The sequence below is a fragment of the Aquarana catesbeiana genome, unplaced genomic scaffold (assembly GCF_042186555.1).
Source record: "Aquarana catesbeiana isolate 2022-GZ unplaced genomic scaffold, ASM4218655v1 unanchor229, whole genome shotgun sequence".
Lineage (NCBI taxonomy): Eukaryota > Metazoa > Chordata > Amphibia > Anura > Ranidae > Aquarana > Aquarana catesbeiana.
This window is the reverse complement of record NW_027362656.1, coordinates 224,386-242,687: the sequence shown is the minus strand read 5'-3', so window position 1 is coordinate 242,687 and position 18,302 is coordinate 224,386. Positions and strand designations below refer to the sequence as shown.

At 43.5% G+C, this 18,302-nt stretch overlaps 1 protein-coding gene across 1 annotated transcript in view; it reads right to left on the bottom strand.

Moving 5' to 3' along the window:
• LOC141121770 (uncharacterized) overlaps positions 1-17,692 on the bottom strand; it is a 122,022-nt gene extending 104,330 nt beyond the window's left edge. Inside the window, 6 exon segments of the mRNA XM_073611488.1 lie at positions 1,160-1,260; positions 12,158-13,560; positions 15,476-15,599; positions 15,686-15,820; positions 16,013-16,141; positions 17,631-17,692. Of these exon segments, the coding sequence (XP_073467589.1) occupies positions 1,160-1,260; positions 12,158-13,560; positions 15,476-15,599; positions 15,686-15,820; positions 16,013-16,108 (1,859 nt within the window). The 5' untranslated portion in view covers positions 16,109-16,141; positions 17,631-17,692.
• Positions 17,693-18,302: the final 610 nt, after the last annotated feature.

Below are 18,302 nucleotides of genomic sequence, written 5' to 3'. Positions count from 1 at the left end.
TAGGACACACTTAACCCCTTGATCGCCCCCTAATGTTTAACCCCTTCCCTGCCAGTGTCCTTTACACAGTAATCAGTGCATTTTTATAGGACTGATCGCTGTATAAATGACAATGGTCCCAAAATAGTGTCAGAAGTGCCCGATGTGTCCGCCATAATGTCGCAGTCATGATAATAAAAAGCGCAGATCGCTGCCAATACTAATAAAAATAATTATAATAAAAATACCATAAATCTATCCCCTATTTTGTAGACGCTATAACTTTTGCGCAAACCAATCAATATACGCTTATTGCGATTTTTTTTTTACCAAAAATATGTAGAAGAATACATATCGGCCTAAACTGAGAAAGAAATGGGTTTTTTTATATATTTTTTGGGGATATTTATTATAGCAAAACGTAAAAAATATTGCTTTTTTTTCAAAATTGTCGGCCTTTTTTTGTTTATGGCGCAAAAAATAAAAAACCACAGAGGTGATAAAATACCACCAAAAGAAAGCTCTATTTGTGGTAAAAAAAAGGTCGTCAATTTTGTTTGGGAACAACGTCGCACGAACTGCGCAATTGTCAGCTAAAACGACGCAGTGCCGAATCGCAAAAAATGCTCTGGTCAGGAAGGGGGTAAAAGTGGTTAAAGAGCCAGACGGACAATCAGTGGGATTCTACCAAACCTTTTTGCTTTTCCTTTCTATCGCTGTATAGAGTATAAGAGTATAAGCATATTGTTTAGAGCTTATATTATTGTTGTACATTGCAAGAGGGTCTTGTAAGGTAAGACAACGGCCCTCGGTAAGTTTGCATAAGTTGTTTGTAACCAAATTAAGAATGTCTAAGGGAGAGAGTAAGGAATACCCCCACCTAATCCCGGAGAAACATGTAAAGACTATTTATAGATACAAATATATGACTCAGACGGTTGGGTGTGTCATTGCCATCATCCCTTACACCTTTAAAGAAAATATATACCTCAAACTGGGATTTTAAGGGCAATGTAATGATTGAGAATTTATTTAATAAAAAAGAATTTATTGATACAAAAGACAAATAGAATACAAATGAACTTACAAATCAATATATGTATGTTTTAGGAGTACAGAATTATAAAAAACATCAGATACATAGAGACAAATGATGCGTCCTGCTGCTAAGTACAAGTACCACCAAAACTGATGCGATGGCGTCCTGATAGCAGATTTCCAACGCGTTTCAACTTTTATTATCAAAATGAAGTCTTCCTCAGGGAAGGACTGTATCACATTCTAGAATTTCAAACAACAGCATGATTACTAATATACATATGCATGTCGCCTATATCTAAAGCAATCGCATTTCAGCTAAAAAAGATAACATATGCGACTTACATTGAGGCATGTAGCTATGAAAGGTGCTTTCCCAGTGCTGGCAGGGGCCCTAATCACCCATTGTCTGTACCACTCCAATATCCTCTACGGGGCGGCCTGGTGTATTTTTGAAAAAAAAAACAATATTTGGCAGCCAAAAAAAAGGGATAAGAGGCTGAAAAGACAAACAATAAAAGGAAGTATTGAATAAAAAATTCCAAAGAATCAAAAATGATAGTGATGGTGTTTCTTGGGGGGCCAAATTTCCCAGAGCCACCAGAAAAAAAGGAAAGAATTCAATACCTTAAGCTGGTTGTATGTGGTATAAGGAAGAAATTCTAGGTTGTCAATAACAGAGAGCTCAGGTCCTAGAGTACCTCTCTGTGGAAAAGCCAGTTGTAGAATGCTGCCTATGGCCTTCCCTGGCGTCCTAATATAGGGGGTGTGGGCGTGGTTGTGTAGTGTAGTGAATCAAAAATACACCAGGCCGCCCCGTAGAGGATATTGGAGCGGTACAGACAATGGGTGATTAGGGCCCCTGCCAGCACTGGGAAAGCACCTTTCATAGCTACATGCCTCAATGTAAGTCGCATATGTTATCTTTTTTAGCTGAAATGCGATTGCTTTAGATATAGGCGACATGCATATGTATATATATTAGTAATCATGCTGTTGTTTGAAATTCTAGAATGTGATGCAGTCCTTCCCTGAGGAAGACTTCATTTTGATAATAAAAGTTGAAACGCGTTGGAAATCTGCTATCAGGACGCCATCGCATCAGTTTTGGTGGAACTTGTACTTAGCAGCAGGGCGCATCATTTGTCTCTATGTATCTGATGTTTTTTATAATTATTCTGTACTCCTAAAACATACATATATTGATTTGTACGTTCATTTGTATTCTATGTCTTTTGTATCAATAAATTCTTTATTAAATAATTTCTCAATCATTACATTGCCCTTAAAACCCCATGTAAAGACTATTTGGCCAGAGTATGTGGAACGGATTTTTTTTTGATAAATCCTTTCATAAACGATCTGGCCGGATAGACTGAAAGTATGTGCAGTAGATCACCCTTCCTACGCACAGGTGCAAATGACCAATTCCAAATGGATATGGTCAGGGGACTCTGTTTGGGGGATAATAAAGCTTTCCCATGGTACACAGGGGACCCCGAGTGGGACATAAAGTACATGAAGGAAACAGGGACCCCCCCACCACTCAAATAGGCCAAGAGGAAGCCACTTCTTTGGCAGATACGATCCTTGATAGTGAGTGACTTTGTCACTGGAACTGTACTCTTACATCATTTATTCAGGATAATACCTTCATGCCCGGTAAATCTTTTGGGAAGAGATTTAATAGGAGTCTTAGAAATTGAAATTTTCTTGGCTCGAAGAGGGGCAGTAGCCACAGCATCACCACTGTTCATTGGAAAGGTTTCCCCGTAGGGTTTTGTATTGCAGCCAATGATTCAAAATGGAATTTGAAAAAATATACATTTATTGGAAAAAGCAGTAACATACAAATGTATTAAAACATGAGCTCTGTAGGTGAGGCCATCACAAGTACATCATAATGATACAGCCGTAGGTATACATCAAAAACATAGCATGATATAGGTATATATAGACATACTGATAAAACCCAAACGCGTTTCGACCATTAGTAGTAGAGGTCTATTAGAAGTACAAGAACTCTACAAAGAAATGTATTGTAAGAATAGACATATTTAGAAATCAAGCAGCAATATATGTTAGTATTGACACATGGATTACAATGCTTCAATCATATTTACCACTGAGGGCTGTCAGGCCAGGTTCACACCTATGGGAATTAGATGCGGGTTTCCCCGCATTTAATTCGCATAGCAGGAGAATGTGACTGGCTCCCTATGGAGCTGGTTCACATACCTCCGTTGCGGATGCGGAGCGCACTGCACAGAAACACTGTGCATCTTTGGCTCCGTTTCATGGCCGAATTCAGGCAAAGATTCTGCCCTGATTCATCTCTGAAACGGAGAACAGGGACGGACAGCGTTGCTGTGCGATCCGCGACCGGTTTAGGTGTGAACCGAGCCTAAAAAGGTACCTTCCAAGTGCAGTGCCTAAAGAGTGCTTGAGGATCCAGGCCACGTGGCAAGAGCTCCCGGCCCACCGCACCGATAAAGGGGCTGAATGTCCAAAAGGCCAGTGAGGGGGCCTACAAGAGGCCGCGCTTGAACCCACACCCGGGAGAGGGCGAGGAGGAGCCAGGAGCCGAGAACAGAACCAAAAAACTCACAGAGTCACTAGGGGGTATAGAATAATAATGGTATATTAAATTGGATATCACTTTGTCAGAAGCTAAGGGTCCTAGTGAAACTAAGTGTGAGTGAAGGGTGAAGGGAACTGATGGCGTGAAAAGGAAGTGAAGAGTGGCACCAAAGGAAGGATAAAACAGGGGAGTGATTGGGGAAGGTATGAAAAGGGGAGGGGGGGAGTGAAAAAGGTGCATGGAAAAAGAAAGAGGGGAGGGTGAACGACACTGTGAAAACAGGCAGCTGGGGTGACGAAGAGAAAAACAGAGTGGCAATGTAGGTGCAAAGTGAGAATGTGGGTGACTAGAAAATGAAACAAAAGTGTATGGCAGAACTGGCGACACCCAGTTCTGAAGAACAGAGAGGGGTATGGGGAAAAAAGACCAAATGGATAAAAGTGATGAGTGAAATGTAAATAAGAACCAACAAACCAAAAACTGCAGAAAAAGTGAAAAAAATGGAGTGTGCAGAAATAGTGCTGGATTATAGTGAAAGGAAAAGCAAGTGACATGGGAGTGCACTAAAGGGAAAATATAATAGAAGCTTAGACAGGTTTACCTAGTAAGGTAGATTGATGGTATTGATTCATTCAAGCTACAATCTAAGGAAGATGGTAAAGCATGATAGCCACACATCAAATATTCATTTGAGTAGACAAACAATTTGAAAGACCTAAAAAAATGAATAGTATATAAATAGAAATGTATTAAGTTTGGGGTGCATCCATTTGGACATAAGTACCCAAAAGTGTAAGGAACATTACTTACTTTAAACGCAGGCGAGATTTTGGTCTATTCGGGGTGATAGCTGCCTGGGATCTGAAGAGAATCCTCATTACCCAGGCTTTATGTACGTTAGACCCAATGTGACAAGAGATATGATAGTCATGGCGCCATGGCGTGCACATGATGTCATGGCGTGCACATCGAGAGGAGCTCGCACATGCGCGGCAGGCCAGAGGGCGCCCGGATTGATCGCGGGACGCTGCCGGCAGGGATGTGCTCCGTCCAGAGGCCGACATAAAGAAGGCCGCCTTCGAAACACACAGTAAAGGGAAAAAGTAAAGGGGAAAAAACGGCAACTAGTGCCATCATCCCCCCTCCCTGCCGTGAGGCCCAAACATGGCCAAAACTAACACCACCTACAGCTGTACAGGGGCCAGGAATGCAGGCCATGCAGCCGGAACCTATAAAAGCAAAGGGGCACAGTTTTAAAATCAAACGGTCAGATTGTGTATATATACACACACACACACGTCAGAATAATGAATACACATAAACAACATTAATTGAATAAACAATAATCATGAGCCTGTAATCTACGTTCAAAAAAACAGCAAAAGAAGAAACTCCTGAATGAAGCTAGGCAGAGGCTAAAAAATCTGGTAAATTACTGTTTTTTGCCCTATACAAAACCCTTCAAAAAACGGGGCAAAAGAGATGGACTACCCTTATATCACCATTAGTATCGCTTTGCATTTTGCATCACCATTGTTTTTTCAAACTGAAATCCCTCTCCCATTTCCACAGAACCACCCCCTCTGGGCTAAAGACAGTCTTGATGTAGGATACATTTCATGCATCCCTTACAAAGCTAGACTAAAACAAGGAGTATCCCCAGTTTACCACAAGCAGTACCATCTCTTCAAATGGAAGGAGGAAGGTATCAGACCCATTATTGAGCAATTCCCGAAACAAGGAATTTTAAGACCCATCATATCGCCTTATAACACTCCCATAAACCCAGTCAGTCAAAAAGAGTAATGGATCATACAGCTCTGTGCAGGATCTCCGAGCCATAAATAACCATGTGATTCCAATTGCCCCTATTATACCTAATGTGCCATCTCTCCTTACCGCGATACCTGCCTCGGCAGTGTGTTTTTCAGTTATTGATTGTAGTATTTTTTTTTCCCCATCCCTGTTGACGAAGAGACACAACTACTGCTAGCTTTTTTCTATAGAAGGCGCCAGATAACTTGGAATTGCTTGTCATGGCTATATAGACTCACCTCCAGTCTACTCAATAGCTCTCCAGGCCACCTTACAGTCTTGGGTGTCTAGCCATGGTTCCGTCCTTCAGTACTACAATGACCTACTGTTGTGTAGTCCCTCCCAGGAAGACTGTCAGAAAGATTCTGTTTTACTGTTAGAACATCTTGAACAGACAGGTCACAAAGTGTCTAGAAAATTGTTGAATATCTTGGTTTTACTCTGTCCCATGGTGAAAGGAGAATCAGTCACAAGGGAGCTGCGGTTCTCGTGGGTCTGCCCTGCCCACATACCAAGAAGGAAGTGTTAACCTTCTCAGGTATGATTGGTTACTGCCGCCAATGGATACCTGATTGCTTCCTGCTATGATAATTTGCTGAGACAAGCTGCTCTACCTGACAGTCCTGACCTTGTGAAATGAAATGGTTAATGCTATTGTGTATCTTAAAACTGCTATGATAACGGCTCCTGGTTTGGGATTACATGATTATTGTAAAGTGTTTCATTTGTTTGCAAGGTACAACTGTAAATCCATGGCTGGGGTCCTTGCACAAGAGCATGGAGAGAAGGTGAGACCTGTAGCCTTTCTTTACAGAGTAGTCCCAGTTCCGGTACAAGGCATGCCGGGCATGTCTGAAGGCTTTGGCCTCTTGTGCCATGGCTGTAGAAATGGCTACATCATTTACATTAGGTCACCCTACGGAAGCACACACATTACTGATGACATTTCAAAAGAGAAAAGGAATGGCCGACCCCACAAGCTGCTTTGACGGTCCCAGCTTTTATCCAAAAAATGCCCCCCCTTACACCCCCAACTTTGCCCTGGGAACAGGTTTTGCAGGACCTACAGGCTATGGCTTCACCAGAAGATCTGGCCTATTGGCATAAACAGGATCTGACAATGAGTCCTGAGACAGGACTTTGCCAAAGAGGGAACACCAGGCATACCAAAAGCAAGTGCGCCTTTATTCATCTCACAGTCCCATGGCATAGGACATAAAGGATGGAAATCTACAGCTGATATATGTTAACACAAGACTTTGCAAATAGAGTGGAAATTCCACATTCCATATCACCCACAGAGTTCAGGTATAGTGGAAAGAATGAACTGAACGATTAAAGATAAAATAAGGAAGACTACGGGTGGCACATTTGCCAAATGGAAAACTGTGCTGCCTTTGATTTTAGCAGAAATAAGAATGACCCCTTCCAAGACCAATCATTTGTCCTCTTTTGAGATCCTGAAGGGTCGACCTTTTCCCACACCCTGGATTAAGAAACCCTTGGTAATAGAGCAGGGAGATCTGAGTTTGATACAGGAAGAATATTGTAGAAACTTGATTATAAAGCTGAATGGCATCTACGGTAAAGTATTCTCTTCTTTTCTATAACTCTCACAGGAACCAACACATGAGTTCCAACCCGGAGATGTTGTCGTAATTCGCCAGCTGAACCGGACCAAGAAGGATTACCCTTTTGGCCTGCCCACTAGCATAGTCGCAGTGACCAGAACCCAAAACTGCTGTCCTCACGGAACAATCCAGAGCCTGGATCCATGACGAGAGGATAAAGAAAGTACCACAAAAGGACCCAGAAGCAAGACACAGATAAAGCAGGTGATGCAAATCCTCAAAGAGTGAGTGAAACGGGTGATAAAAGACTCTGAAAAAAGATAACCTCACTTCTCTCATCACAGACTTTTGGGAAAGCCTTGTGCCTACTCTTTATGCTGGCACTGATAGTATTTCTGCCCATATGGATCATCACGAACTGTATTCATCACCCTGAGGACTTGGGCACCCTAAAGGCCATATGCAGCCCCCCTTCTAATGGAACAGTAACTAGACAAAGGAGGGAATCCAACGTGGAGGGCCCATAGGACTCATACTCCCCCTACTGATAAAATGTTGTTACTTCAGTATAAGTATTCTTATGCTCAAAAGTCAAGTTATGACAAATGATGGGTATGAGGTAAATTGCACACTTCGAATTCCTCTGTTAGCCATTCCTGTGAACTCGGTTTCTAAATGGTACTCTTCCTGTAATTATAACCAATATATCGCCCATATATGCACATAACACAATTTCCTACCCAATAATTGGTAGAAGCCACTCTCCAGAGTGGTGTTTTAACTTGGGAAATTCGTTAAAGGTAAAAAGATATGCCGAAGCTCACAGTTTAATATCTCTTTAATCAGAGATTTGTCCTCCATGTTTCACACCAATAACCCAGAACGTAATACAAATTTAAATACTGTCTTGAATCGGGGAGCTGCTACCAACAACCCTGTGAATTTCGTTTTGAACTAGTTGACCATGGCCGCCATTTCTGAAAGTTTTCAGGATACTATAAGTCAACGATCATTTTCCCTAGGGAATAGTGTATATGTATGTTGCGGCAAGGAATGCTATCCATGGATACTGGTTGGTACTCGTGGGTGGTGTTATTTGGCTTCATTGATTCCAGTGATGGGAATCATGGGGGATGAAAAAGGAAAGCACCAACATCTTTTGAAAGCTAGCGCGTACCCCAGGTACCCCCTTAAACACAGAGAAAAGAGAGCTATTTCTAGAAAAAGGATCAGGCCTGGGCATGGTTTCCTCATGGACAGGATGGGGAATAGAAATGATGAAAAGATTGAATAACTACTCAAAAATTATGGATGAAATTATGGAAAAGAATTCTGTAGACATCAAACTGTTAAGTATTGAACAAAGGGCTATTCGTAAACCACTAGATATGCACCAAGTAGCTTTGGAATCCATAAGTGCTGGTCTGACTGGACTCTGTGAACTAACGGAGGACTATGAGTGCTGCACAGGGATTCATAATACTAGTATCGAAGTTCCGGATTACTATGATATAATTGATAAACACTGAAAAGGAGGTGTCAAACCTCCAAGCTGATGCCAGAGATATTACCAAGGATGGGTGGAACCCCTTTGAAGGGACTAAGGAGTTTCGGTGATTTTTTTGGTTCCATTTTCTCTTGGTTCCGACAGGCAGGAATGTTAATTTTAATGTGCCTGGTTTTTATCCTTGTTATATATATATATATTAGTTCAAGCTTATTCAATGTATCTGTAATTATACAACGCAATGAAATGACCCCACACAGAGAACATTAAGTGATCACTTTGTGATCTAAGAGGGGATTGAATGGTGAGAAAGAGTTAACATGACTAAAACTTTAAAATGGCTGACAGAGGAATATGTTTATTTTACAATATTTATCTGTCCTCCCTCCCTCCTTTTCTTTGTGCAATATTCTTTGTCCATATCCTGTATAAAACTCCACTCACCTGCCATTAAATGTAAGCATTCATTGAAATGGCTATTTTGTCTTGTGCATTGAATGCTTCCAGAGCTCTGACAGATTTTCTCACGGATTGTCCAGGTCTAAGCAGATTTAACCCTTACAACGTGGATCTTTAACCATGTGATCTGCTGTGTCCAATCACAGCTGGTCACATGTAAACACGGAAGTGCTGGTGATCATCTCTCATCACCTCACACTGAAAGAGTGTGTGGCGAGGAGAGCCGATCAGTGGCATCTCCTCGAAGGGGACACCCAGGCATGTAATCAGGGCCCTGATTAAAGTAAAGCCCCCCAACCATTTTGCCCCCCCTTTATTAGTAATATTCAACTAGATTTCCATCTCTCTAAGGTTGCCTACCCCTGCTCTAAGGGGTTATGCTACATGTCTGTTAGGTTTAGCAACCCCTTCCTGGCTACCCTTGATCAGAGATTAGCAACACATTATTCTTTTTACCAACACCAGCAATATTCCAAAATGGATTATGCACCACATTTTTGTCAACATCATCAGGAACTCTTTTTCCGGCGTTTCTTTTTCTGTCTGAAGACAGAAGCAGTGATTCAATGATGTTTAAAGTAAAACAATAGAAATGACAAAAATTCCTTTAAATATAATGTCTGGGGGGGGGGGGGGTCCCTTAGTCTGCCTGTAAAGTGGCGCATCTGCACTGTGTATAGAACCTGCTGCAGCAAAACTGACATTTATAAAGAAAAATTTAATTTGCCGGCAATACAATTCCAAAGAAGGGTATTGCTGGGTCGGTGACGTCACAAGGCAGCAGTGCCATCAGGTGAAGTCACCAGGTGGCCCTACCCTTTACCTATTAAAGAACTGCCAAACGGCAGAGCAGGCATTCAGTGGTTAGCCTTCATTGCTGGCGGAACGTTTTTTCTTTTTTTGGGGTATGGCAGAGCCCCCCTTGCCCCAAACAAGCCCCCCCCCATGTTGAGGGCATGTGGCGCGGTAGGGTTTAGGAGGGGGGTGGCGCTTGCTCATCCTTTTTTTCACTTTCTTCTATTGCCAACAGGTTTTTTTTTTTTACTCAGCTGTCAGTGGGAAGCTCGTTGACAGCTGATGACTCATGAGTTGTTAAGGACGCAGCAAACAGCTTCCCGGCCTGCTCCTTAACAACCAGCTATTTACTGTTCCCTGATTGGGCAAAGCTTAGAATGCACTGTGCAGTGCATTGTGGGGTGCTCGGCGGGCGAACATCCCATCGAGCGGACCCCCAAAAGTTTGGGTGTTCACTACACGAGCGAGCAGGTGATGTCTGGGCCAAACTTTTGCTTGACTCAAACTGTTCGCCTAACTCTACTGAGCACCTTTTGGGGAGATCCACACTCTTCCACACTCTGGACTCTTACCTTTGGGCAGTTATGCATTGGTCAGATAGAGAAGGACTGGGCCGATTTTTCATTGCACTGTTGGGACTGTACTGCTCAGAATGTTCAGTAAAGTTATTAACTGTTTCATGCCTGGGCTGAAGTTACTGCAAAGGGGTGCATGGTGGTATATGGCATATCATAAAGAACAGGACCCGTTACACACACACTGGGTGGAGAGGAGAACATGTAGTTCTAAGAGCAACAATCACAAGGGAATGAAATGGCAGCCAGACAGTGGAAGGACAGTACTGGCAGCGGTGACTGCTTCCCTCCCTAGCAGTCATGCCCCAGCTACCGGGACTGAATCCACGTGACAGGGACCTTATAGACTTAGACGCAGGTTCAGAAGGAAGTCACGTCAAGTCGTGCACGCATGGAGGTCTGCACAGTTATAAGGTGGGACCTGTATGCTATTACTGGGAGCGAGGTGATAGGAAAGCTGGAGTGGTGGGACAGAACACAAGCTCAGTGGTGTTCCCTTCTAAATGTCACATTTCATAAGACAAAGGGTTGGAGTGATCCAAATAGTGGAGCCTCAAGCAAGGTATTGCTGGGCCGGGTGTTTGGCTCACTCCTAATACAGGGTGCCGCCTCAATGTTGAAGTCACATGAAAGCGAACCTGCCCTATCCTGGGCATTAACGAGCACATTCACCGGAGAGTCTGGAGAGGGAGGAGAAAGACAAGAGGACCCGTGTGCACCCACCCAATACACCCACTGGCCATACATCCCAGCAACATTTGTTTGGTGCTGGCAACACTGCTTGATCCTCGGTACAAGGGTAATGTATTTGCAGGGGACACACTGAGCAAAGCAAAAACTTGGCTGCAAGAAGAGCACGTGATTGTGTCCGAGCAACAAAAAAGAGCCACCAGCGGAGACGAAGGACCAGAACCAAAACGGACAAGGACAAGGGTAGAAGAGGAGGAACCCAGTCCCTCTGGTCTTCCTGAGAAAAATGTATGCAAACATTTTGGGGGCTCATGGAACTCCTGCTGAAGAGAGTGAAGAGCACCCCATTTCTGAACAGTTGGAAAAGTACCTCCGTGAGCCACTGATAGACAGATGGACTGGTCTGCCACTGGAATGGTGGAAACAGAATGCATCCCGCCTGTGCCACCTTGGGACCATCTATGACAAGAAGAGGAGCAGGCTCACAGGAGAAAATGCAGGACTGCGTTTCCTGAACTACAACCTGAAGCTCTTAAACTGGGAGTACGGAGAGGACTTTTAAGTGATGATGCGGGTGAAGAAGAAGAGAATCAGGGACTGGAACTGAAGCTAAAAGCCTAAAACTAAAGATGATGTGCACTTTTGTATTGTTTACAAACTTACCCCAGTAATGGCCGTTATCTGCTGCTGTTGATTACGTTGATTTATTTCAAAAGTTTTGATTACCTCACCCGTTTTTGTGTATTTTTAAGATACATAGTTGTTTTTTATCTAAATTACGTACAAGTGCACTGATTGGAGGCTTGTTGTGTACTTCTGTTGTTTAATAAATGGTTAATTTCATCAATTTTCTGTATCCCTTCTTAATTATTTCACTTAACTGTTAGATTTTATGAAATGAAGGGAAAAAATAAATAAATAAAAAAATTGGCCTAAAACATCATCCTCAAAAATGGGCATCATAGATCGGCCGCAAAAATCGACATCATATATCGGCCGCAAAACTCGACATCATGTATTGGCCATCGGCCGGCCCCAATTTCTAAATATCGGCATTGGCCAAAGAAAAACCCATATCAGTCGACCTCTATCCCTGATGTACAGGAAGACAGGACTTCAGTGAGGAACAATTCCCTCACTCAGGACAGGAAAGTGGCTTCTCCCCCGTGTGCGATCTCTGATGTCTGGAAAGATGAGACTTTTCTGAAAAACATTTCCCGCACTCAGGACAGGAATACGGCTTCTCCCCTGTGTGCAATGCCTGGTGTCTGTGAAGATTGGGTTTCCTTGTAAAACATTTCCCGCACTCAGGACAGGAAACTGGCTTCTCCCCCGTGTGAGATCTCTGATGTCTGTAAAGATGGGACTTCTGTGAAAAACATTTCCCGCACTCAGGACAGCAATACAGCTTTTCCCCCGTGTGAGATCTCTGATGTTTAACAAGATCTGATTTTTCGGCAAAACATTTCCCACACTCAGAACAGGAAAGTGGCTTCTCCCCCGTGTGCAATTTCTGATGCCTGTAAAGATTGAACTTCTGGGGAAAACATTTCCCGCACTCAGGACAGGAATATGGCTTTTTCCCTATGTGACATTTCTGATGTCTAACAAGTTCCGATTTTTGTGCAAAACATTTCCCGCACTCAGAACAGGAAAGTTTCCTCTCTCTCGTGTGCAGTTTCTGATGCCTGTAAAGACGTGACTTCCCTGAAAAACATTTCCCGCACTCAGGACAGAGATATGGCTTTTCCCCCGTGTGAGTTCTCTGATGTTCAACAAGTACTGATTTTCGTATAAAACATTTCCCGCACTCAATACAGAAATACGGCTTAGCACCTGTGTGCAATCTCTCATGTCTGCGAAGATTGGACTTCTCTGAAAAACATTTCCCGCACTCAGAACAGGAAAGTGGCTTCTCACCTGTGTGAGATCTCTGATGGCTGTAAAGACTGGACTTCTCTGAAAAACATTTCCCGCACTCAGGACAGGAATACTGCTTTTCCCCTGTGTGCAATTTCTGATGTTGGTGAAGGCTGGACTTCAATGAAAAACATTTCCCGCACTCAGGACAGGAATACGGCTTCTCACCCGTGTGCAATTTCTGATGCCTGTGAAGATTGGACTTCAATGAAAAACATTTCCCGCACTCAGAACAAGACAGTGGCTTCTCACCTGTATGAGATTTTTTATGCCTATTAAGATGGAATTTAGAACGGAAACCCTTCCCGCACTCAGGACAGGAATACTCCTTCTCACCCGTATGAGATTTTTTATGAGCAATAAATCTGCATTTAAAACGAAAACATTTCCCGCACTCAGTACAGGAAAAGCTCTTCTCTGTTGGAAGGACGGCACCGTCCCTCACAGTCTGAGGTTCCTCAGGATAAGAGGAATACGATGGTCCATCTACACTGTGTGGTGCCGGATGGACATTTGAGGTAGTCGGGTTTTCTCCTGGACTATACTGTGTGATGCCCTCATCTTCTACTTTACAGTCTGGAGACAAAGTGAGACAATCCTCTGAGGTTTTCCTCATCTCCCGTCCATCTACTAAAATAGAAATAAAAAGATTATTACTAGGGATGGGCCGAACACCCCCCATTCGGTTCGCAGCAGAACTCCCGAACAGGGGAAATGTTCTAACCCCATTGAAGTCTATGGGAGCCGAACAGGAAAAATCAAAAAAGTGCCCATTTTGAAGGCTTATATGCAAGTAATTGGCCATAAAAGGGGTATGGGGGTCTGTGTACTGCCCTGGGGCACAAGTATTAATAAGAAAAGAAAAAAACAATAGTTTTTTCAGGAGCAGCGATTTTAATTATGCTTGAAAATGAAAAATTCCTTTAACCACTTCAGCTCCGGAAGATTTACCCGCCTAAAGACATTTTTTGCGATACGGCACTGCGTTACTTTAACTGACAATTGCGCGGTCGTGCGACGCTGTACCCAAACGAAATTTGCGACCTTTTTTAGCACAAATAGAGCTTTCTTTTGGTGGTATTTGATCACCTCTGCGGTTTTTATTTTGTGCGCTTTAAACAAAAAAAGAGCGACAATTTTGAAAATAAAACTATAAAACATATCCAGTATAAAAATTTCTTCATCAATTTAAGCCAAATGTTTTCCACATATTTTTAGTAAAAAAAATCCTAATAAGCGTATATTGATTGGTTTGCGAAAAAGTTATCACGTCTACAAACTACTGAATACTTTGATGGTATTTTCATTTTTTTTTTTTTTTTTACTACTATTGGCGGTGATCAACGTCAGAAGGGGTGGGGCCATAGGGTGACGTAACCAGGTGGCCCTGCCCTTTACCTATATAAGAAATGTCAAAGCGTGGAGCAGGCAGGCGGCAAGAGCTTTTTTTTTTTTCTTTTTTCGGGCGGCGTGATTAACGATCGATTTACATCAAGGGACACATGCATATACCGTCCTTAAACCCTGGTGTATAAAAAAAAAAGTCCAATAAAGTGACAATGTGCTCCTTCAAATTGCTCTGTGCTTCTTGGAAAACAGTGCCCCATAAGAAACGCACTCACCGCTATTATTCACCCCACAAGGAGGTATTTCACCTTCACAGTATGAGCCACTGTGTAGCCTGTGGAGTGGAAGGAAACTTCCTGTCCTGTGTTCTCCAAGTGCCTCCTTGTCTGCGATGTAAGTGGTCTCCTCAATGGGACGCTCCAGATGATGTCCCATTGACAAAACGCGTAGGGCGGGACTATGCAACGTTATTGCATCACTTCCGGTTTCGAGCCGTGGAGCGTAGATCGCTCCAGTTTCCTGTTTTTAGACACGGTTTTCGCTTTTAATGATTTTTATGAAATGTGAGTACTCATCAGTATTATTTATACATTTTTGGATATTTGTATGGTATCACACTATGGAGTCTCTTTCCTCTCTACATGTGGGCAACATATAAGAGGTTAACAGTGAGGAGACCACTTACATCGCAGATGAAGACTGGACTGATCCTGAAGACCGCCATCATTGACCTTTTGACTTATACTTCATTATCACTTTCCCTTAAAGTTTCCAAATGTATCAACATATTATCACATTATTATCAACAAGTATACAGACATATCCCTCCACCGGCACAGCCAGCAAACAACCCTAGGTAACCCTAGTAAGTAACCCTGGGAGAATTGTTCTGTTAGAGGTCTTGCTAGACCCAGGCATAAGGTAGAAGATTCAAAGCACATGCATCAGATGCCTAGATTGAGCAATGTCTATGGTGAAAATCAACATTTTGCTGCCAATTGAACCCCAGAATCTCCATAAATCCCGGGAATACAGAGGACGGGGACATCTCTCTCTGGTGGGTTCCCATTACTGGATCCATCTGAAGAAAACACACACACCGACTGAATACATTGTTTCTATGTGTTTATCAGATGATAAGGGGATCTAGGTGGACCCTCCGTACTGCTCTCTCCTTTACAATAAAGTCTCCTCTTACCCGGTGATGTGAGGGGCGGCTGATTGTCCATCATGACGTCCTTGTAGAGATCCTTGTGTCCTTCTAAATACTCCCACTCCTCCATGGAGAAATAGACAGTGACATCCTGACACCTTATAGGAATCTGACACACACAATGATACAGTCACCATCCAGACACATCCCTTGTCTGTTACTGGATAATGTCCCAGAATTCCCAGCACCGCTCACCTCTCCTGTCAGCAGCTCCATCATCTTCTTGGTGACTTCTAGAATCTTCTGCATGTTGTGTCTCTCGGGTTTTAGGGAGTCACATGGAGGCACTGTGATGGTCATATGATCACCTGACTTCACAAGAGGAAATCTCTGTATTGAGGAACCAATAGGAATATCATGTTAGAATCCTCCTCACCTCTCTGGTCAGGTCTGTGTTTTATTAATAGAGCTAAGAGTGATGTCATGTGACCTCCCAGAATCCTCCTCACCTCTCCGGACAGGTCTGTGTTTTATTAATAGAGCTAAGAGTGATGTCATGTGACCTCCCAGAATCCTCCTCACCTCTCCGGTCAGCAGGTAGATGATCTCCAGGGTGAGGTTTAGTATCTTCTCAGTCATGTGACTCCGGTCCTCCTCCATCCTCATTGGTGCCGTCATTTGATCTATACAGGTCTCCTTGTAGACGGATAACTTTGGGAAATAAAAGTAAGAATTATTTGGATGGTGTTGGCCACACAATAATAGGATGTGGATGTGAGGGGGGTAATAGGAGGGTTGCTGTACATTTAAAGGACAAGTTCATCAGTGATCAGTGATGTCAGCCCCTCAGTTATTACCTTTGGTTTCACTTGATCCTCCCTTTTAGATTGTAAGCTCTAATTAGCAGAGCCCTCTAATTCCTCCTGTATGGAATTGTACTGAGCAAACTGTTGTGGCTATATAAATCCTGAATAATAATAATAAAAATATTCATAATGTCACTGTCACTCTCTGCAGTAAGAGATTGGATATCAGGATGATGGTGCTGGTGGCGTAGAAAGCTGTGGGGGAGGAGTCTGTTCTCTTCCCTCTAATAGCAGCCTAGTGTGGGGGGGGGGTTTGTTCTCTTGTTTGCCAAGTATACTGTAGTATCCAGGAAATTGTAGAGAGTGGCAGTGGGCTCCGGGACCTCTGAATTCCAGCACCAGGCACTGCCAGAGCCTGTGATTCCAGCAGTGGGTACTGCCAGAGCCTGTGTCATGGGAAGGTATTGGACTGCCTCCCCCAGATGCAGAGCACTGACCCCTGGGCACCCACTAGGCAATGCTGTGCAAACAGTCCTCCTCTAAGAACGAGTGCCCACCAAGGGGTGAAGGACTGTCCTTCATTCCACTTGGTATCTTGGGAATTTTTTTTTTGACCAGTGAGGTGATAAGAAGGAGGTCTAAAAACGAAATGCAGGTGGGGGGACCACTATAGCCAAGAGTCCCCCCTCCATACCTTAGACTTCTCCTGAGCCCTACAACCTTCTCTTCCCTCAGAGGCCCTCTGCTCTCCATCCTTATCAAGGGCCCAAAATCCTTCAGCTACACAACCCCCTCAGAATCCTTCAACCCCACTACCCCCTCAGGTGCCACAAAGTCCTTCAACCCCACTACCCCCTCAGGTGCCACAAAGTCCTTCAGCCTCAGTACCTTCTCAGAGACCTCTCAGCTCCTCTACTTCCCTCAGAACCCTCAGTATTTTCCTCCCTCTGACACAAATGATGGAAGATATTCTTCATGGCAGGCTGGGGAATGTCCTGATCAACAATGTAAGGGGCTCTATGCTCCATACTCCAGACCCCTGCACTCCATCATTGTGTTGGCTGCATAGTGTAATGATTGCCCATTTGCTGCCTGTGTAGTGTAATAATTGCCCTTTGTAGGCCATGTATGGTCAGGATGGTCATTGTCTTGTCTATTTATTGTCAGTGCTGTTTGTTTAGAGGAACATATTACTGGAATGTATCTCCAAAATGAGGAGAATGTTCCCGTCCTGTAAGTGTGGAAATGTTCTGCATCATTAATCTACATTTCCACACTATATATGTGTGTATCATCATCTGCTGGAGATAAAAGACATCACAGTGACTATGGAGGAAGAGGACGGACATGACGGGGGGGTTACTGGGTGTAAATAGAAAATAAGATCTTATTACCTCCTCTGCTGCCACATCCAACAATGTCTTCTCTCTACTTCCTCCCACCTCACCTCTCACCCGGAACTTCCTATTTATACCTGACATCACTTCCTGTCTGTCTTCCATAGAGACGTCCTGTCTGGGTAGAAGTGAGATCACCACCTTGTGGAGTTCAGAGGAACTGCAGCCCGGTAGTGCTAACAGGGCTTTGTGCTGTGTGTGTGTACTGTATATCCTTATAGATGGGGGTCATCTCTACCCTCACCAAGGGGGATAGAAATATATTACTGCCTAGTCCAGCCTTTCTTAGCCAGGGTTCCTCCAAAGGTTTCTAGGAGTTCCTTGACCAATGAGCAATATAAGCATGTCCAGATTTAAAACTGCACACCCCTGTGTTGTCAAGACATGGCACGACTCCAATCTCTGTAAAGGGCCGATCACGCAACTCTTTAACCATGTGATCTGCTGTGTCCAATCACAACCAGTTACATGTAAACACAGAAGTGCTGGTGATCGGCTCCCATGACAGTGTGTGGCGAGGAGAGCCGATCAGTGGCATCTCCTCGCAGGGGACACCCAGGCATGTAATCAGGGCACTGATCATCAGTGCCCTGATTACAGTAAAGCCAATCAGTGCCACCAGTCAGTGACCACCAGTGCCACCAATCAGTGCCCATCAATGATGCCAGT